Below are 20,880 nucleotides of genomic sequence, written 5' to 3' on the forward strand. Positions count from 1 at the left end.
ACCTGTGCTATAATCCATTCCCCATCTTGCTTTCTTCCACCTTCATGTAATCTTGCTTACATTCCCTCTTTAATTTCAAATACAAAAAAAAAGTTGCAAAATTATCATTCTCGGGAACATCTGAGATCCTGCTTCCTCGCATATACCTTCAGTTTGGCTCAAGTAAATTCATAAAAATTCTCTACAAGTTTGGTTGTTTCTTAGGTTGACAAAGAGGTTGTATCAAACTGTCAACACAGGTCAGAATGAGGAGGAAGGACAAACGTGACTAAAGAGAGTACTGACGGCGATGCGGTCTAGCAGGACAGGGCACAGACGGTATCAACACGGGAAAAGTATTGCACCACGGGGGCGTGGCCTGTAGGGTCCGTCCCGCCCACACCAGCTGCGGCGGCCCGCCTTTTCCAGGTTACGGAGCTCGCTTGGGGCCACTTCCCGCCCCGCCCCCTCCCATCCGCCCCTCAAGCGGAAGTGGTGTGCTCAGCCACTGACTCCTGCCGGGTGACTGGTTCTGGGGCTCAGTAACCTACAGCTGCGCAGCTCGAATCCTCACGTGAATGGATCGCACGTGTGAGGAGAGGTCCGCGGAGGACGGGAGCGACGAGGAGGACTCCGACTCTCTGGAAGTACAGGCCTGTATCCGGGACACCCCCGAAGACATCGTTTTGGAAGCGCCAGCCAGCGGGCTGGCGTTCCACCCGTCCCGCGACCTCCTGGCGGCGGGGGACGTGGACGGGGACGTGTTTGTGTAGGTGCACGGTAGGACCGGGGACGTGGTGAGCATGGTGGGCGAGGGGGCTGCCGGGTCAGGAAACTCCCCAGGGATGCAGCTGGGAGGCTAGAGCAGGGAGACAAATTTTGCAAGACTCATATAGTCTGATTCGTTCATTAACATTCGTTAATGGTAACTTTAAACAACTTACCACACAAATCTCTTGAAAGAACACAAGACGATGAAGTGGCTGTAATGTCGTGAGGGAGCATAGAGACAGGAAGTACCAGGAGGAGGCGGCCTTCGGGGCACTATTTCTCACCTGATTATTATACTGAGCCTGAAACAAGCTCAGCAGGACCCCCTGCTTTTGTTTCTTGCTTACTTAAATGATCTTTTGAAAACACAAGCCCGACCACCTCACTTCCTTGGTTAAATCCATGAATAGTTTACCTTTGCTTTTAGGATTAAGTCTGAAATCCTTGACCCTCTGGCCCTTGCTTGCTTTCTCTAGTTTCTGTGCTCATTCATCCTTACCTTTATAACATATCTTGAAGCCTCAGCTCCCTTGCACGTTATTCTTTCTGCCTGGAAAACTCCTTTCCCCTCACTTGTACCTCCCATCCCTGAGTTCTCAGCATCTCTTCACCCTTCCACATGCCCCACAGATTAATTACCAATTAGATGCTGCTTTGGCACCAGATGTCTTTTCCCTCATAAACTTCATAATGGTTTGTAATTATACATCAGTTTGTGTAATTATTTGAATGCTTGTCTCATTCACTAAAAAAATGTGACTTTATTAAGCAGCCTTTTCATGCTAGGCACTGGGATAGAGCAAACAATAAATAGGCCCAGTTCTGCCCACCTGGAACTCAGTGCCAATTAAGTACTTATTCATTCGGCCCTCTTAAGGATCAGCTCTGAGGCAGGCGGTGAGGGTACTCTCTGGACAGGTGCTTTGTCTCGCTGAGTTTACAGGCTGGTGCCTCTGTTCCACGTGCGTTTTGAGCCTGGCTCCTTTCCAGTGTGTGGTCACAGTGTGCTGTAATTAACTGGCTTTCTCTAGCTCCCTAAGACCTAGAGCGCAAGAGCTCTGTCTTACTGACCTTTTATGTTTCCGGTTTCTAGGGCTGTCCTTTTGTCATTCAATTTTTTAAGAAAATATTTTATTTATTTTCAGAGAGGGGAAGGGAGGGAGGGAGGAAGGGAGAGAAACATCAATGTGTGGTTGCCTCTCATGCAACCCCTACCAGGGACCTGGCCTGCAACCCAGGCATGTGCCCTGACTGGGAATCGAAGTGGTGACCCTTTGGTTCACAGGTCAGCACTCAGTCCAGTGAGCCACACTAGCCAGAGCATGATTGTTTTTACTTTAAGAGAAGGCGTGAAATAACAATCAGTCGGTTCCCTCTTGCATGCTCCCAATTAGGAACCTGGCCTGCAACCTAGGCATGTGCCCTTATTAGGAATCAAACCAATGACCTTTTGGTTCTCAGGCTGTTGCTCAGTCCACTGAGCCACACCAGCCAGGGCACCCAAGGGTAGTTTTATTGATTTTTAGAAGTGGTGGTGGTGGGGGAGGCATTGATTGCCTGTCGTACCCACCCCGTCTAGGGATCAAACCCACAACCTAGGCATGTGCTCTGACCAGGGATTGAACCTGAATCCTTTTATTGTGCAGGACGACAATCTAAGCAAGCCACCAAACAGGGCCTGTCATTAATTTCACAAATATTTCTGGGCCTTCACAATGGTCCGGACCTAATATTTCTTTAGGCTGCGGCTTGCAAGGATGATGAAGAGGGGTGGTGTGACGTCACAAAGAAGTCCCTAGCAAATATACTTTGAATTACCATATATCAAGTGAGAAAAAGACCTAACATTTGAAGCTCACTGAAAGTGGAAAAATGGGACGGTATGCTCTTTATGCTTAGAGCTGTACTAGCAGGAACTGTTAGGTAGGTGGTGCATCCCAGGCAGGGCCTGGGGTCATTCACTCTCCTCCACCTCTCCCAAGGTTTTCCTATTCCTGCCAAGAGGGAGAAACCAAGGAGCTCTGGTCCTCGGGTCACCACCTCAAGTCTTGCCGTGCCGTGGTCTTCTCCGAAGATGGGCAGAGTGAGTATTAGGGAAGGCAGCCAGCAGTGTGCTGGTGGGAAGGGAGCAGTGAGCAGCACCATGACCTGGGCACCTTTTTCCCCAGAACTTGTTACTGTCTCCAAGGACAAAGCCATCCATGTTCTAGACGTGGAGCAGGGCCGACTGGAGAGACGCATTTCCAAGGCTCATGGGTAAGGGGAGCCAGCTGTGCACTGAGGTGAGGGGCAAGGACTCTAGCTCCCTGATGGGACAAACATGCTCCAATAACGTCTGCGTCTGTGCCTCTAGTGCCCCAATCAACAGCCTGCTGCTGGTGGATGAGAATGTCTTAGCCACTGGGGATGACACAGGTGGCATCCGACTCTGGGACCAGCGGAAGGAAGGCCCCGTAATGGATATGCGGCAGCATGAGGAGTACATTGCTGACATGGCTCTGGACCCAGCCAAGAAGCTGTTGCTGACAGCCAGGTACAGCCTCAAAGCTGCCTGCCCTCCCTTCCCTGTGTTAAATGTCCCCCTCGATGGGAGCCTCTGGGCCAAGCCTGCTGCTCTGCTTTCTCTACAGTGGGGATGGCTGCCTTGGTGTCTTCAATATCAAGCGACGCCGGTTTGAGCTGCTTTCAGAACCTCAGTCTGGAGACCTGACCTCTGTCACAATCATGAAAGTACAGCTGGGTATGGTGGCCTGGGGGTGTGCTAGGGACTTGGTCTCTGACATGGTCCACAAACACAGTTTGTCCTTTTTTCTCTGTAGTGTGGGAGGAAGGTGGCCTGTGGCTCCAGTGAAGGTACCATCTACCTCTTCAACTGGAATGGCTTTGGGGCCACAAGTGACCGCTTTGCCCTGAGAGCCGAGTCCATCGACTGCATGGCTGCAGTCACCGACAGTCTGCTGTGCACTGGGTCCACGGATGGAGTCATCAGGTGAGAGGGGCCGGGCCCTCAGGTCACAGAAAGGGTAGGTCCAACCAGCCAATACCCAACACTCTTTTCCCTCTGCCCAGGGCTGTAAACATTCTGCCGAACCGCGTGGTGGGCACTGTGGGCCAGCATGCCGGGGAGCCCGTGGAGAAGCTGGCCCTCTCCCACTGCGGCCGTTTTTTGGCCAGCAGTGGGCATGACCAGTGCCTCAAGTTTTGGGACACAGCCCAGTCGCGGAACGTGGTGGTGAATGACTACCGTCGGCGCAAAAAAAAGGGAGGGCCGCTTCGGGCGCTGAGCAGCAAGGCTTGGAGCACTGATGACTTCTTTGCAGGACTGAGGGAAGAGGAAAAGGAGGAAGAGGAGAGTGAGGACGACAGTGACTGAGGGAATGAGCTGAATCTCAAAGACAGGTCCTCACTGGGCAAGAGTCTTGCTTCCGGGACTGAATCTCCAGAGGCTGTGCAGTTATGCCCTGTTGGGCAGTGTAAGGAGATGGGCAGGTGGGCTCAGGACTTGGGGGGAAGTGGGGCTACTCACATCACCAGTGTAAGCCCAGTCCGCAGCTAGGGCAAGACAGCACGGACACAGGTGTACACCAACCAGGGTTTTAATATAAATACAACCAGCATAGAAAAACCAACCAACAATACAATGTACACCAAAACCAAAACTCCAAGTGGTGGGGACAAATGGCAGATTTCTGACCCTTTGGCTCAGCCATCCCCGAAATAAAACCCAACAAAGACAAATCAACAAAATAAGCAAAGATTCACGCTAAGCTGTGGGAGGAAAGGAGTGAGAGAGAGGCTGTGTGTGTCACACAGAAAGGCCAAGGAAAACTCTGGGCTGGGAGAGGGAGGGCAAGGTCCCTCACCACAGCTTAGCCAAACCTGAGCTGTCCCCAGGTGCCCTAGGGCTGTGCCCCAGCTGGGAGGCTCTTGTCAGGCTCAGGGCAGGGCCGGTGCTCTCCCCTTTTTGGGGTCTGGTGGCTGCCCAGGCCTGCTGGGTTGGAGACTCACACAGGCTCTGCCTACTTGTTCAGGCTGCCTGTGGAGACGATGAGGTTACTGCTTAACCATGGCACCTGCCTCAGTGCCAGTAGACGACAGGAGGCTGGCCCCAGACTCGCTCAGTGTCTCCAGGAGCCGTGCAGACACAGCGTCCTTGGCCACCTCATGCCCATCCTGCCCATCCATGCTTAGCACAACCCAGATGAGGCCGCTAAAGGGCACTGGATGCCCAGGGATCACCACCTGGTACCAGAAGTGGTGCCAGCCAGCAGGGCCTGTGCCCAAGCACTTGGTGAGGAACACTGGGCTGCCCAGCTTCATCCGCTGGCACAGCAGTAGCAGGGCAGCTCGAGCCCCTTGGGACTCTAGCTTGTCTCTAGCCAGCGCCAGTTGGCCACCCTCTGGCTGCAGGCCCCTTGGGGAGGACCCCACAACCTGCTGCTGGCGGAGTCGCTGCTTCAGGTCTGGTTTGAGCCACTCCACAGTCACCTGCTCTCCACAGAGGCGCGACTGCCCTGCAGGAAAAAGGCAAAGGCGAGACAGGTCTTACTTAGCCCTGGGCCTATGCCCCCAGCCTGTTTTAATTTCCAGCCTCCCATTTCCAGGTGGTGTGACCTCTGGCACATTGAATGACTTAAGGCTTCATTGTTTTTGTAAAGGGGGTGTAATAACTGCTGCCTTCTAACTTTTTTTGGAGGTGTACTGGTAAATGCTGGTTTTGCCCACTGCATAATCATAAAATAGCTCATCTTTCCTGTAAATCAAGGAATGTGCTAAGTACCCACTTAATTCTCACAACAGACAACAGTCCCAGTTGCACTGCCTTGGGCAAGTCCCCTTAAAACAATCTCTTCCCTACAGAGGGAGGCCATTGTGTGTGTCTCTGTGTGTGTTTTACATTGGAATGCTGAAGATTAAGCCAGGAGATAAATAGAAGGAAGTATTAAATTTGGGTAAGCGGTAGTGCCCCTGGGAATTTAAAAATCTGAGTTCAAAGAAATAGTATAAGGTTACAAATTTCGGGTATTCTTGACCCTAAGATATTTAGATTTTGCCCGCCGAGAGAGGTAAAGTACTCAGCAGAACACTGTTGCCCCAACCAGCGGCCCCTAGCAGCCTCCACTCCTACCTTCCATCAGGGCCTTTTTGGCCATGGCCGCGGCACGGTGCGAGCTGAACTTGAGCAGTGCCATTTGCGTGGGCTCCGACCCGGGGCTGGGCAGCAGCAGCGCCTCCTGAAGGCCAGGGCCCAGCGGCTGCACCGCGAGCAGCAGCGCGCCGCGGGTCAGAGCCGGTGGCAGCCCGTCTACACTCAGCTCGCACTTCTCGGTGCTGAGGCACACGAGCAGCGGGCAGGAAGGCCGCAGCGGGTGGTTGTGCAGCGCGGCGATGGCGGCCTGGGCCCCGCGCCGCGAGCTGTAGCGGGCGTAGGCGAAGCCGCGGTTCAGGCCGCTGAAAGTCATCATCAGGCGGAACTCGTAGAGACGGCCCACACGCTGGAACAGTGGGATCAGCTGGTGCTCGTACACGTCCTGGGGCAGCCTACCGATAAACACTTCCGACCCGGGCGGCGGCGGGCTGCCTACCCAGCCTGGGGGAAGGGGATGGAGGGGCACCGTCATCCATCGGGATATTCTGGGGCAGGGGTCCGGGGACCCGGCGCGGGAGGGGCCATGTGAGTACACGTCTGTGAAATGGGTGCAACGCCTGTACCCCGGGTCTTTGGCACTTGGGTGATTAGGCTACACCGGGGCGGGCATAGAATAAGTGCACCTTAAGACTGGCTCCATTCTTCGAGGGGGTGGGTGGGTGGAAAGCCACAGGCAAGGTGTTTCCCCCTTTGCTGGGGAACCGGATACGGCGAAGTTAATAGTTTCTGATTGTGGAAAATCGGGGTAAGCGCCTCCCTCGAAGGGGCCGGTCGGGACCATTGAGGCAGGTGTAGCCGAGTAGGCGTAGGACTGTGACTAGTGTACCTGGGGGTGGCCCGCCATACTTCCTCTGCCCGTTCACTTGCACCAGGCAGATGCCCGTCTCCCTGACCCACGCCTCCAGCGCCGCCTTGTTCTCCGGATTCACCCTCTCACACCACAGCTGAAGGGGAAGGGGCAAGTTGGAATGGCGGATCACCGCGCGCACCCTCACCCCACTCCCCGCGCAGGTGGGACTCGTCCACCATCGTTGCCACTCACCTCACACTCCCGCTTGGACTGCATGGTTCTCGTGTGGGCCCCTCGGTGCTCCCTTTTATAACCTCCTCCCTGTCTGCCTCTGGAAGCTTCCCTACCCCTCCACCCCGCGAAGTTCTCATTGGCTCTGAGCACGACCCCGCCTCCCAAGGGGGGGTGGGAGTATCCGCCGCACGTGCGCGGAGACCCTCAGGTGAAAGTTAGAAACCCTGGCGGTTGAGTTTGCAGGCAGCCTCAGCTCCAGAGACACAGCTGGCAAACCGGCACGGAGGGGTGCTGGAGGCAAGAAGGACGCAGGGGGCACCCTTCACCCTGGGCAAGACCCCGCTGTAAGCCTTTCTCCCCATTTTCCACCGCGAAAGTGGTCAGGCTCTGACCGGAAAGGCAGGACTGGGCAATAGCGACACAGGCAGGCTCCAGTGGTTGAGATACTTTATTGCACCTTCGGCGACTGGTTTGGGGAAGCAGTGCCTTCACCTGGTGTAGGGCCCTGCAGAGGAGGCCGTCTCAGGCCCCGTCCCTGTAGCCCAGACTGCACTAAGCCCCCAGGGCCTCCTATGGAAAAATGGCACAGTTCCTGGCCCTTTTAGCCTGTGATTACCAATAAAATAATAATAAAAATAAAAAGTCTCTGTTCGGACTACCCTTCAGGCTTTCCAGCTGGAACGGAAGTGTGCAGATCTGTGAGAGTATGTATGCAGTTTTGTCTGAGAACTAATAGTCTCTGTCCCACTTTCCTCAGACAGTTAATTCAGCAGATGCAAAGGGGCTGGCTTGTTCTCCTTTTGATTTCCTTCACAAGGTCTTCTCTCCGGACGTCCACCTGGCCAGGATGGGGGAAGAGAGTGGTATGAGCATCTTCCATTCCACTGCTCCCTGAGGGCCCAGGCCTTCCTCAGACATCAGGCTTGGCTCAGATGGGAGCAGGGACCCAATCCAGCATTCAGCTTGCGGGAGCCAGAGACACAGGGTGTCTGTGGGGATGGAGTCTTTACCCTACTGTGGCCCTAGTAACAGGTTAAAAGCCCTTAAGTCCTTTACAAGTGGGTATTACCAAGAATGCCAGGCTTTTGCTCGGGTCTTGAATGGGCACTGGCCTGCTGAAATGGCAACCATGCCCTATCCCGCAGCCTTCCTGCCCGCCAACTTACCTCTTCTCTGCTGGCCACCGAACGGAGTTTGATGACCCCGTCCTTGAGCTCCTGCTCACCGATGATGGCCACCAGTGGGATGCCTGCCTCCTCACAGTACTGCAGCTGGTTCAGTAACTTCGGGTTTTTCTTGTAAAGCAGCTCAGCCTGCAAGGGACCCGGGCGGAAGATGAAGGCTGACTTCTGCCGTCCTCAGGGATAACCTCCTGGGGGCCCAAGCTGTCGCTGTGCTCTTTGTCCCACCCCAAGAAATCACAGACCAGCAGGGACACTGTGGGTGAGCTTTTACTTAGTCTGTGCCCAGCACGCCCATTGGCTGCCACCCTGGGGCTTGCCTCCTGTACCTTGATCCCAGCATCCCACAGCTCTGAGATGAGCTTCAGTCTCTCCTCCAGCAGCTTCTTCTGTGCGGATGCCACAAGCACCTGTGTCTCTGTGGTCCGCACCCTCTCCTCCGAAGCCTGGGGAAGGGGCAGATAAGAGTCAGAGAGGTGGGCCACCATTTATAACACCTTCAAGGAGCAAAGAAAGCAGGTCCTCGTCAGGCATAACTCAGCCAGCTCCATCAGGGCAGGGCCCCATCTTCTCATCTAGCAACTGGACATCAGGTAGCTCTTTGATGGTATTAGAAATAAACTGACAGGCTTATACACATGACTTGCCAGAATACATTACCTAAGGCAAGGGCAAAGATGGCTTATATGTAGTACCTTCTAGCTTATCTCCATTTACCATAAGCGCCCATAAGAATAGTCACACACAAGTGATACTGAGCCCACCAGGCAACCCAATCACCCCTGGACTTCTGGTTCCCACTTACTATCTGCCCAGTCAAGAGGGTACAGCCCAGGCACTCTCCCTGTTGTGAGCATATCCACGCCTTGCTTCCCTCTCTGGTGTGTGTCTCCTAAGCTCTAAGGGTCCCCACGAGACTTGCAAATGGGAACAGTGGGCAGTGGCAGCTCATCACGGACTTAACCCCGGAGCCTGTCTCCAAGGCCCCTTTTCTCTAACCTTCCAGTGAGCCAAAGCAGCCCTGCCGCGGCTCACTCCTGTCGCTTCTTCTATCCTAAGTGCTTCCTTGTTTCACTGTCGCCAGCTTTAATAAATGTACTCTCAAAAAAAAATTTTTTTTTAAAAGAGGGTCCAGTGCGGGGGAGTGGTGGGGAGAAAATGGAGACAACTGTACTTGAACAATAAAAAAATGAGGAAAAAGTAAATAAAAGAGGGTACAGCCCATAGGGTACAACCCAGAGTGTGGGTAGGGAGGAAGGGAGAAGGCTGCTGTTGCTCTCTGTCTTTTTGTGGAAGACTATTTTCATAGTTCTTAAAATATAAGATGTCCACTGCAGCCGGGAGGCATGGGAAGTATCCACCCGAGGAAAAAGGATGGGGTAGCGGGAAGGTTACTGCCAGAACATTCTCCAGGAGATGAAATGCAACCAGGTAGTTAAGGGCAGCAGTAACAAAGGAGCACCCAGGGCCAGGAGGGGCCTCCCTGGTGTGACTCTAGGTGCTAGAGAGTCAGGACAGCCACCTGAGGGACCTCGGGGCCTCAGACGCATGCTTCCCACTTCCTAGCCACACTGAGACTGTCACAGCGTGGCCAGAAGCAAGACTTTAAAGTTAGGCTGCCTGGATTCAGATTCTGACTCTGCCACTTAAAAGGATTCATGACTTTGGATAAAATATTTAATCCCTAATCCTCAGTTCCCTCATCTGAAAAATGTAAATAGTAAAAGTAGCTACTCTCAGAGGGCTGGTGGAGGAATATTAGATAATGCATGAAAAGCACTGAGCACAGTGCCTGGTGAGAGGGGTAAACTAGCGAGTACTCTGTATCATGAGGAAGATCTGGGTTGTTAGACACCCCAGCCCAGATTCCTGACGGCTTCAAGGGAAGCAGGCCCAGAAAGACATTTTGTGAGAAAGGGCGGTCAAAGCACCCACGAGCCGGCCTACAATGGGGCGGCAGTCCATGAAGCAGTGCCCACCTTTTCTCTATTTCTCTGCAAAGATGCTCCTTGCCCAAAGTGGCCCCACCTGCCCCTTGGGGATCAAAGAAGATAGCTCTGGGGCCACCACCTACCCAGACTGTCTTCTACTCACCTCCAGCCTCTGCTCCACAATGGAGAAGATCCGCTCCACTCCAATGCTGAGCCCCACGCATGGCACCTTGCGCCCTTTGGGGTCAAACATGCCCACCAGCCCATCGTAGCGCCCTCCAGCGGCCACACTGCCCACACCCAGGGGCTCCTCCCCGGCCTGGGTTGGGGTCTGTAGCAGCACCGCTTCATAAATCACCCCGGTATAGTAGTCCAGCCCTCGAGCAAGGCTCAGGTCAAAGGAGATCTGTGGGGACAATAATATGGTCAAACCAGATGAAGGTCCAGGACCCAAAGCGCCCGAGCTCAGCCGGGGCGCCCACCCCCAACCTTACTCACCTTGTCAGCAATGCCAAACAGGGTCAAGTACTCAAACAGCAGCTTCAGATCTCCCAGGCCCTCTAAGGCCTGCTTGTTTTGGGATAGTTTAGGATCCTGGAGCAGCTGTTCCACCAGGGATATCCCACCTGGGGGGACAGATTTGTGAGCCAGACTAACTGACCGGAAGAAAAAGGTAGGGGCTCTGTCTTTCTGCCAGGACTGCTCATGTACGTGCGCTTGCTCTCCCCCCTCCCCACTTTTCTCTCTCTCCCCTCACACATAACACACACAGAGAGGACTTGCAACTTTAGGGCAGTGGGATGGCTGCTGGGGAGGCAGGGTCTGTTCCTCACCATGCTGCTGGACGTAGTCCCCAATGCGGTCAGCCACCTCCGGTGCGAGTCCCTTCTCTCCCACCATCTCGCTCTTTACTTCTTCCCAGGGCACCTGGGCACAGAAGCAGCCATGGACCCTCGGGCACCTCCCCCACCACAGAACAAGTGTGGGCCCTCCTCATGGGACAGTCTTGGAGCAGAAGCTGCCCTTCAACCTACGTCCTGAGGCTAATTTTCCCCCGCTGGGCACAGAGGCAGGACCCCCTCTCAATCTTGTTTTCCATTTCTCAAGGCAGGGGGGGATCTAAGAATAAAAGAGTCAGGCGTTTGGTCATTACCTTGTCCAGCTTGTCCACCGAGGAGCAGATGGTGTGGAACTTGCTATCGGGAACCCCACAGATTGCAAACATCCCATCCAGGATGCGCCGATCGTTCACCTGCAGGCACCCAAGGCGTAGTGAGGGGAGAATCTCTCTACGTGACCCCCAACAGCCTTGCTCACTTAGGCTACCGGTCCCTCTGCACAGAGAGTTTCCCCTGTCAGAGGCCTGGCCCAACTTTGCCCTCCCAGCCTCGTTCAGCTCTGACCTTGACCAAGAAGTCACCTATCTGAAGTGAATTCAGGATCTCACACATGATCTTCAGGCACTCTGCATCAGGGATCATGGGGTCAAATTGCCCAGCAATGTCAAAATCCTGTAGGCAGAGGGGTGGTTAGGGGTTCTTGGGGGGTTAACTCTCTTAAGAGGGGATTCCCAGGGGCTGCTCTCTGAGGGCCAGTTCGCTCTCATGCGCAGAACTTCTTCATTCTCTGATCATTGCCCAGGAAAACCCAGCATTATTGGGTCTCTTACTGTCCTGGTTCCCTTCCCATCTATTGGGTTATTCCTGCATCATCTTGCTCACCTACTGTTCCTCATTTCCTCCTACCACTGCGGGGGCAACTATACAGCCTTAGCCCTTAGTCATTTTCTCTATTTATTCAGATGCCCTGCCTAGCAGGCTGGATGATTTGGTACCTCAAATCCAATTTCCTCATCTTTTGCTGTGACCCCAGCACTGTGGTTTAATATGAAGAACACTGGACCAAGAGTTCTAATACTGATTTTTGCCTTTCATATACCCATGATCTCTTCATCCTGCTTAGTCTCTAGTTTACTCACATATAAAATGGGGAGAATAATCCCTGTCCTCCCCTTCCCACAGGGCCTTTGTGAAATCTACATGAAAATACCAAAGAAACTTGAAGGTCAGCATTATCTGGGGCATCCAGTGTGCTCGGGGCACCAGAAGTACTCAGCAGACTCTCCTGGTTCAAGGGATGGCCCACATCCCTGGTTCAAGTTACCCACATACTCACACACTGGTAGAATTCCCGGTACCGACCGCGGGTCATGGCTGGGTTATCTCGGCGATATACTTTTGCTATGTGGTAACGCTTAATGTTGGTGAGTTTATTCATTGCCAAATATCGAGCAAAAGGAACCTGATGACAAAGAGTTAAGGAGAAAGCCCCTTCTATCACAGCCTGGAAGTTGATGATCATCACCAACAGAAACTGGGGTGTAGCCCCTCCATGTGCAGATAAAACCACCACCCGTAAGATTAACAGCATTTCTGAACATTAGAAAGAATCAACTTTGTTAACACAAGGGGCAGCTGAAGTCTCAAAAAAAAATTAAGGCTCCTTCCACTTTGGTAGTGTCTCTACCCTGGGCTGTGCTGAGCAGAGCAGGGAGCTGGCACATTGGCCAGAGGGCAGAAAAGGGCCCCACATGGGATCTCTGAGCAGATGATTTCCTGGCATAGCTTGGAGCTGAAGGAAATGTGCTGTTGGTCAGTTAAGAACTTTGTCCACTGGACGGGGTAGGGGAGAGGTATTCCGGAGCCAGAGGATGGTTGGTAGAGTTGGAACTGGTCCCTGACATAAAGCTGAGTTGTCACTCAGATTTCAGAAAACTTCTAGGGATATGCTCTGTTTCGCTACAGTGCCGCTCCTGGTTAGAGAATAATTCCCCATCCAAAGTGTCAAGAGCCCAGGTTTAGAAAGATACAGTGAGGTCATAGCGAAGGGACAGCAGCTCCCCGCCCTGGTCCTTCAGGTCATAGATCAGCTTAGAGTCTTCCCCGTACTTGCCAGTCAGTGTTTCCTGAAGAAAACAAAGAAATGTGGTCACAATGATAAATACAACAATTTAAAAGGAAGTTTTGAAAACAAAACCCCACAGCTCTAACATGACTAGTTTCAACTTGCCTTTATTTCCTCTGCTCTCTATCCCAATGCTTATGTATTTAATTTATATTCAAAAGGAAACACCGATTTTATTTTCTGCTTATCACTATTTCCATTTTATGACAGAGCTGAAGTATTTTTATTTATCCTCACCTGAGGACATTTTTTTCATTGCTTTTTATTAGAGAGAAAAGAAGGGAAAGAAAAACATAGATGTGAGAGAGAAACATTGGTTGCTTTCCACACACACCTGGGATCTTATGCTTCTGGGAATGTACGCACCCAGACTGGGGATAGAACCCTCAGCCTAGGTATGAACCTCAACTGGGAATCAAGCCCTCAACCTTTCGGTTACAGGAAGATGCACCAACCAAGCCAAATGGGCCAGGGCAAAGGGATCATTATTATTATTTTTAAAAAGATTCTATTTATTTTTAGAGAGGGGAAGTGGGAGAGAAAAAGAGGGACAGAAACATCCGTGTGAGAGAATACCAATCGGTTGCCTCCTGTATGCACCCCAACCAGAGACTCAACCCGCAACCCAGGCATGTGCCCTGACCGGGAATTGAACCAGTGAACTTTTGCTTTGTGGAATGATGCCCAACCAACTGGGCCACACTGGTCAGGGCAGAAGTATTATTTTTAAAAGCTGTATAATATTTCAGTGAAAAGCAGCTCCCTATTTCCTTCCTTCCTAGGGCTACACTGTTAGATGTTTAGGTTATTCCAATTTCTTAATACGTTCTATAACATTTCAGTAAATATATTTGGGTACGTATATTTTTAGTTCACTATTTTTCTCTGAGAGTAAACTCCTAGGAGTGGGTTATTAGACAAACAAACATAAATCTTTTTATGACACCTGAGACTTGAACAATGTCAAAAGCAATCCTTGCCCCGTGATGTGTTCAGCAAGGTGGTCAGTTCTTTTACCTACTAGTTGGCAAAGTTCAAAATGCCTAAGAAGTCCCAGTATGTAGAAGCAGAGACACGCACGCGCTGGTTGGTGTTATGGGACGAACTGTGTCCTCCACAGAATTCGTATCTTAAAGCCCTATCCCCTAGTAACCTCCATATGTGACTGCCTTTGGAGACAGGGCTGTCAAAGAGCTGGTAGGGTAGGCCCTGATCTGATACAACGGGTGTCCTTATAAAAAGAGGAAGTGTGGACACAGGCAGAGGCCAGATGATGTGAAGACACAGGGAAAGGACGCCATCCACAAGCCATGGAAAAGCTGGGAACAGATCCTTCCCTTATGGCCCTTTGAAGGAACCAGCACTGCTGATACCTCGTATTTCTAGCCTCCCAACAACACGTTTCTGGGGTTTTTTTGGGGCTATGCAGTCTATGGTACTTTGTTATAGCAACCCTAGAAAGGTATAACCTATAAATGAGTACAACCTTTTGGCCCAGCAATTCCATTTCTAAGAACTTAGCTTGTAGATAAATGCCCACAAGTGATGAACACTCCAAACACTGACTACACACCAGTGAATAAGACCAAGGCAGTCCATTCCTCATGGATCTTCTATGCTCGTGAGAAGAGACATTAATGCAAGGAAATATCAACAGATAATTTCAGATAGTGAAAGCTTCTCTACGGGAAATCAAACAGTTGATGTGATAGATAAGGGCCACTTTAGACAGGGCAGTGGGAGAGCATTAGTTGAGGAATGGCATTACAGCTGGGATCTGAAGATAAAAATCTGCAATCTCTAATTTAATCTGAAATCAAAATCATGCGAAGAGCTAGGGGATAAGGGAGCTCAGGTAAAAAAGGGAAGAGGAGGAATGAAGGCCCTGAGACAGAAACACACTTAGTATGTTCCAGGAACAGAAGGAAGACCAGGGGAGCACAGTGGGCAAGAGGGAAAATGGCATGAGATGAGGTGGGAAAGGTAGGCGGTGGCCAGATCAAGTAGGGCCTTGTAGGGATGGCTAAAGAGTTTGGACTTTATTATAAATGCAATGGGAGTCACTGAGTCTTAAGCAGGGAGTGATGCAATGTTTGTTTTTTAAAATAGATTTTATTTATTTATTTTAGACAGAGGGGGAGGGAGGGAGAAAGAGAGGGAGAGAAACATCAATGTATGGTTGCCTCTTACATGCCCTCTACTGGGGACCTGACCTGGCCTGCAACCCAGAACATGTGCCCTGACTGGGAATAACCCACCGGCGACCCTTTGGTTGGTAGGTCGGCACTCAATCCACTGAGCCATACCAGCCAGGGCCCAATCTGTTTATTAAAGAACTGGAAACAATCTCAGGGTCCATAAGTAGGAGACTGGTTGCATATACTTTATATGTATGGTTTGCATGTATCTAGAAAACATTTCAACATAGGTGCCACGGAATTCAATATAAATGGAAGCCAAAACAACTTCCACTCCTTTCAAAGAAGGACTCTCTTCTGAAAGCTGTTGGCCAAAACCCAGGAAAACAAAGAGCAGGGCCTCTCCTTCTAAGTCAGTCCCATCCCCTTTCTCATTGGAAAAAATACTGGTCTTTGTCCGCCACAGGAGAGAGACCTTTGTCTTCCTCTTCTTGTCCACACGAGCACTCTCCCACCATGCAGCGTCTCACCCAGCCCTCACCTTTAGTTCGAACACAGGTGTATCAATGACTTCTGCACCATGGCGCTTGAAGCAGCTGATGATTATATCAAACACCTTCTCCCGAACTGCCATCTGCCGGGGGCTGTAGTCTCTTGTGCCCTTGGAGTCAAAATCAGCCAAAGAACCAGGAATGGGATTTAAAAACAAAGAACAATAAGGTCTATAAATATAAAAGCTTGACCTCGTTGATGATGAATGCAAATCTTGCTCCAAACTTCAATTTTCCTACAGGCCACCGAGTTGTAAAACAAGTATAATTCCCCATTAATCACCACACCCATTTGCTATCACCTGTCTAAGTCCCATCCTTTCCCTTTTAAGCTTGGCTCTGTTTTTCAGAATTCTTAGAACTCTATTTTCTGAGAAGTTTTCCTAAAAACTCTTTTTTCCTGGGGTAACACAGCATTTCCCTGCCTCATAGGAAACACCCACCAGATGATAGGCAGGTAGCCAACTCAAACTGGCTTAACTGGTTGAACTCCAAATTTTACAAATAACATTCTTTCCCAACAGTGCTGGCCTTCTGCTGTTTCAGTCCCCTTACAAGCTCTCCCTGAAGTCACACTAGCTCCTCCAGCGCCACATGCTCTGCTGGAAAAATCTTAACGAGTACTCTTTGTTCCCTAATTTGTTTCTAATAGCCCTATGGAATGGGGGAGGGGAGCAGATGCATTTTCTAGATGAATTAGAGGATGCTGAGAAGTTAAACCGTTACTTAAGGCCACTCAGCAGGTTTGTGGCAGTCAGGACTAGGACTCTTCTTCCAGGTAATAGCTTCCAGTTTGGGCCTTTACCCTGAGTCCTTGATCTCAGGGCCTCGTTACACTCTTACTATTTATTAAAGACCTCAAAGGGGATTATACCTATCAATTTTTATTGTATTAGAAATTAAAACAGCAAACATTTAAAAATATTCATTAATTCCTCTAACAGTAAATCCATTCCATGTTAACATAATATTTTTAGGGAAATGTAACTATGTTCCAGAACAATAACAAAAAGAATTGGTGAGAAGAGTGGCACTGATTTACATTTCTGCAAATCTTTAATGCCTGGCTTAAAAGAAGACAGTTGGATTCTCACACATGCTTTTTTTCCCTTCATTCAATTCTGTTGCAAAATACTGTTTTGGCTGACTATGTAGGGGAATTCTAGTCTTACATAGAAGTGTACCCTAATTGTGTGGGGAGGGGGGGAAGGAATATTTTACTAAACTTTTCAGAGAACTATAGATATTCTTCTCAAAGTACACTCCAGTCCACCAAGTGATAGTTTCTTAAAGATTGGTTGCAATGTGGAATTGAAACTACACCCATGAACTTTCCATACTGTCATGTTAAAATCCGTTACTTATATAAGGTACCCAGAATTCATAGAGACAGAAAGTAGAAAAGTGGGCACCGGGCACTGAAGGGAGGATGGAGAGGGGAGTTATTGATTGATGGGGTAGAGAATTTCATTTTGGTATGACGAAGTTCTAGGATAAACCGGGGCGATGACCGTACAATGTGAATGTACTTAGTGCCATTGAACTGTATACCTAAATATGGTCAAGACGGCAAATTGTATGTTGTGTATATTTTACCACAATTTTAAAAATACCTATTACTCTATCTTGTACTTTGACTAGATCTTTTATCCATGTATGATTTTATAACATCGTACAGTGGTTATTGGAAAATATTGGTGCATTGATAAGTTACACAGATCTTCCAAATGTTGGTACACTCACTTCGTTACACAGTATTAGAAAACCAGGTTTGTTAATATCACCATAGATCTTTTCGGGAAAGTCATTAAGTATCGGGAAGCTGTCAAGCTCAAGGTGGAAGACAGAAGTTTTCTAAAATTCCAACTTACACTTCATCACTTGAATTTTATCACTGACAACAAATATTGTGAAGTGTTTTCCTTAAAGTGACTAGGCTCACTTCATTTTTGTGAAAATATCTGCCAAATACCCCTGATCTTTAAAATAACTGTTTGTGTTTTAGTCTTCCCTTCAAATAAAAAATGTCCTGTGAAGAAAGCAGCTAGTTCAGCTTATAAGCCATCTAATGGCACACGCGCTTTTCCTGCTTTGGAATGCAGTGGCGGTGCTTCAAGTGGACTTCCCATTTCATCACAGAGAGTATTAAAAAAGAGTGTACTCAAGGGTCGAGATTCAATAAAATTAATAACTTTTACTGTTTCATCAAGGACGTTTAGGGAAACTGACTTTCTTTTTTACTGTGAGTGCATCAAAGAACATGACGGCTGGCAGTACAATTCAGTGCCCTTCTCCTGATCTGTGCTAAGACACGGCCAGCAGTTCCGCTGCTCACCAGTGCTCCTGCACCTTCACTGCAAATGACGGAAAAAAGGACAACTAACATTTTGAAAATAATTTTGACCATGAAAGGCTATATTATGGAAAATTTTAAACTAAATTATAGAAAACAGCCCTGGCTGGTGTAGCTCAGTGGATTGAGCGCCAGCCTGCGAACCAAAGGGTTGCAGGCCGGGTCCCCAGTAGGGGGCGCGCGCGAGGCAACCACACATTGATGTTTCCCTCTCTCCCTCCCTTTCCTTCTAAAATAAATAAATAAACTCTTAAACCAAACCAAAACAGTACAATAGACCACCATGTATCTATTACCCAGATTCAACTACCATCAACATCTATTACTTTTATTTTATCTAAGCCCCAACACTTTTCTTCTGGAGTATTTTAAAGTAAATACCAGACATCAATTCTTATCATTTCATCAATTAACATTTCAGTATGATTCTTTTTTTTTTTTTTTAAGATTTTACTTATTTATTTTTAGCGAGAGAAGGCAAGGAGAAATAGAGGGAGAGAAACATCAATGTATGGTTGTCTCTCACATGCTCTCCACTCGGGACCTGGCCCACAACCCAGACATGTGCCCTGACTGGAAATCGTACGTGCAACCTTTTGGTTTGCAGGCCTTGGATCAATCCACTGAGCTACACCAGCCAGGGCTCAGGATAATTCTTTAACATATGAAGACTAAAAAACCCCCCAAAACAAACCCCAACACTACAATACCTTTATTACAACCAAAACCAAAAATGAAAAGCCAAACCCCCCCCCCCCAAACCAAACAAACCTAACACCAACCCTTTGTTGTTACCTAATGCCCAATCCATGTTTAATTTTCTCCGACTGCCTCAATATCTTTTTATTGATGGCTTATTTGAATCAGATTCTAAAAGAAGTCCATGTGTTGTATTTGGTTGAAATGGCTCATGTCTATTTAATCTACAACAGTTTCCTTTTTAAAAATATGTCATTAACTTTTGAGGAAATTGAGTACTGTGTCCTAGGGAATTGTTTACATTCTAGATTTGGTTAACAATACACTAAAAGTGTCATTTAACGTGTTTTCCACCTCCAATATTTCCGGTAAAGTGATAGTTACGTCTGAAGACCTGATTAGATTCAGAATCAATTTTTCTTGGCAAGAAAACTTCAAAGGTGGTGCTGTATACTTCTCATTGCATCACGTAAGGAGCATGTCTGGTTGTCCTACTTTTAGAGATGTCAAAATTAGTCACTGGGTGTAGGTGGGGCCACTCTGACCTATCATAAATCCCCCATTTATATTTTCACCTTGGGATGTTGAAATGAGGAATCGCTCAATGAACTTAGGGGTCCAAAGAATTAACTTGAAAAAAATAAAATAAAAGGGGACACCTCAACATAGGGAAGACAGATCATCAATCCTCTCCTTTGGAGTTCGGGAGAGGATTTACATTCATTGAATAGCTATTTAGGTCCAGGTCCCTGGACGCAGCCTCTCATCGTACGTAAACCATGTGAATAACTAAAAGTCAGCAATAAATGCCATAGAGATATATGTAAAGTGCAGGAGAACCCAGACGAAGGGATAAATTGTTCTGTTTACAGAAGTTACAGAAGGTGGCATCTGGACTGAAATCCTGGAGGCTGAGCTAGGAATCTCCAACCCTACTCCACTCTTCTCTATTTGGGTCTAGTCATAGAGGTCTTTTTCTATTTCTTGGAAACTACCAAGGTGCCTTCCTGCTTCAGAGTTTCCGTATCTACCTGGATCTATTTTCCTCATACTCTTCTTCTGGGTATCTATCTCCCACTCATCGATTAGGTCTGTTTGTATTATCACTTCAGTGAGGCTTTCTCAGACTCCCCAGTTCTCCCTATTTTTCTCAGAGCATCCTTATTATTTCTTTATATCACGTAACACAATTTGTAATCACACACCCATGTGTGGGATTATTTGTATTAAGTCTGTTTCCTTCAGTAGAATGTAAGATTCATGAGGACCGGCTACGTTGTTCATCATGCCACACTCATTGGTTTGTACAGTGCTAGGCATATAGTAAACACTGAACAAGTATTTACTGAATGAAAGGAGTAACGGTAGCAGGCGGACTCCCGTGAGCACCCAAATGGCTTAGTTTCTGCCATCACTTTGCCGTCTCAGAATGACTCAGGTGGAGTCGAATCCAGCTTGGCGCCCACAGTAACTGTAGTTCCCTCTGAGCATTTCAGATCATTAATCTTAAGTGTGACCTGGTTCGGGGAAGCGGGCTCCCTAAAGGAATATTTACCTTGGGGGTTTTGAGCACAAACTTCTGTCTTCCTTCATCAGGGCCCAGCTGTGCCTTCAGTTGCAGTAGTTTTGCCACCTCCTCCTCGATCTGTGGAGAGAAAGCGGGCGCTGGGCCATCACATCTGCTGCTCCCCTCCCCCCTCCGCCATTCATTGAGTATCCTTCCGTCAGGATCCGGAATAGATCTCTCTCCCCAGGCCTAGCTTTGCTTTTCTCGGGTACTACCCCGGCCTACCTCACCATCTAGCTCATCCTTCTCCCAACCAGCCAAATCCTTTCCCCTCACATTCCTGTCCTCTGTGCAGACCACCCCAGCTCTACCGCCTCCCTGGCCTTGCTTTGGCCCCTCCCCTGCCGCCTGGGCCGCACCTGCTCGGCGCTGGCCTTCTGCTGTTTCAGTCCCCGTACAAGCTCTCCCTGAAGTCGCACTAGCTCCTCCAGCGCCGCACGCTCTGCCATACTGGCTGCTCACTGGAGAGGACTGATGTCACGCGCCGTGGTGGTGGCCACAGCTTCAGCTTGGATGACTTCCGGCTATCGAGTCGCTGGCCTGCACACCTAGAGAGCCTCCGCCCAGCACAAC

General features: G+C 49.3%; 3 protein-coding genes across 3 annotated transcripts; 1 reads left to right on the forward strand and 2 right to left on the reverse strand.

Moving 5' to 3' along the window:
- The first annotated feature begins 461 nt into the window (after nt 1-461).
- On the forward strand, nt 462-7,361 carry WDR55 (WD repeat domain 55). The gene is made up of 7 exons (XM_024575050.3): nt 462-748; nt 2,733-2,833; nt 2,919-3,006; nt 3,104-3,283; nt 3,381-3,480; nt 3,570-3,739; nt 3,820-7,361. The coding sequence occupies exons 1-7, from the start codon at nt 558-560 to the stop codon at nt 4,121-4,123; spliced, it is 1,134 nt and encodes a 377-aa protein (XP_024430818.2). The 5' UTR covers nt 462-557; the 3' UTR covers nt 4,124-7,361.
- DND1 (DND microRNA-mediated repression inhibitor 1) lies at nt 4,795-7,060 on the reverse strand. Its single transcript, XM_053912242.1, has 4 exons — nt 6,942-7,060; nt 6,726-6,898; nt 5,879-6,340; nt 4,795-5,264 (listed from the first exon to the last, which is right to left on the reverse strand). Exons 1-4 carry the CDS (start codon nt 7,058-7,060, stop codon nt 4,804-4,806), a joined length of 1,215 nt encoding a protein of 404 aa, XP_053768217.1. The 3' UTR covers nt 4,795-4,803.
- HARS1 (histidyl-tRNA synthetase 1) lies at nt 7,354-20,830 on the reverse strand. The gene is made up of 13 exons (XM_024575049.4): nt 20,667-20,830; nt 20,296-20,385; nt 15,679-15,798; nt 12,905-13,000; nt 12,211-12,336; nt 11,439-11,546; nt 11,189-11,287; nt 10,869-10,962; nt 10,534-10,661; nt 10,199-10,441; nt 8,434-8,550; nt 8,090-8,236; nt 7,354-7,761 (listed from the first exon to the last, which is right to left on the reverse strand). Exons 1-13 carry the CDS (start codon nt 20,754-20,756, stop codon nt 7,690-7,692), a joined length of 1,530 nt encoding a protein of 509 aa, XP_024430817.2. The 5' UTR covers nt 20,757-20,830; the 3' UTR covers nt 7,354-7,689.
- Nucleotides 20,831-20,880: the final 50 nt, after the last annotated feature.

This window comes from Desmodus rotundus, chromosome 10 (assembly GCF_022682495.2).
Source record: "Desmodus rotundus isolate HL8 chromosome 10, HLdesRot8A.1, whole genome shotgun sequence".
Lineage (NCBI taxonomy): Eukaryota > Metazoa > Chordata > Mammalia > Chiroptera > Phyllostomidae > Desmodus > Desmodus rotundus.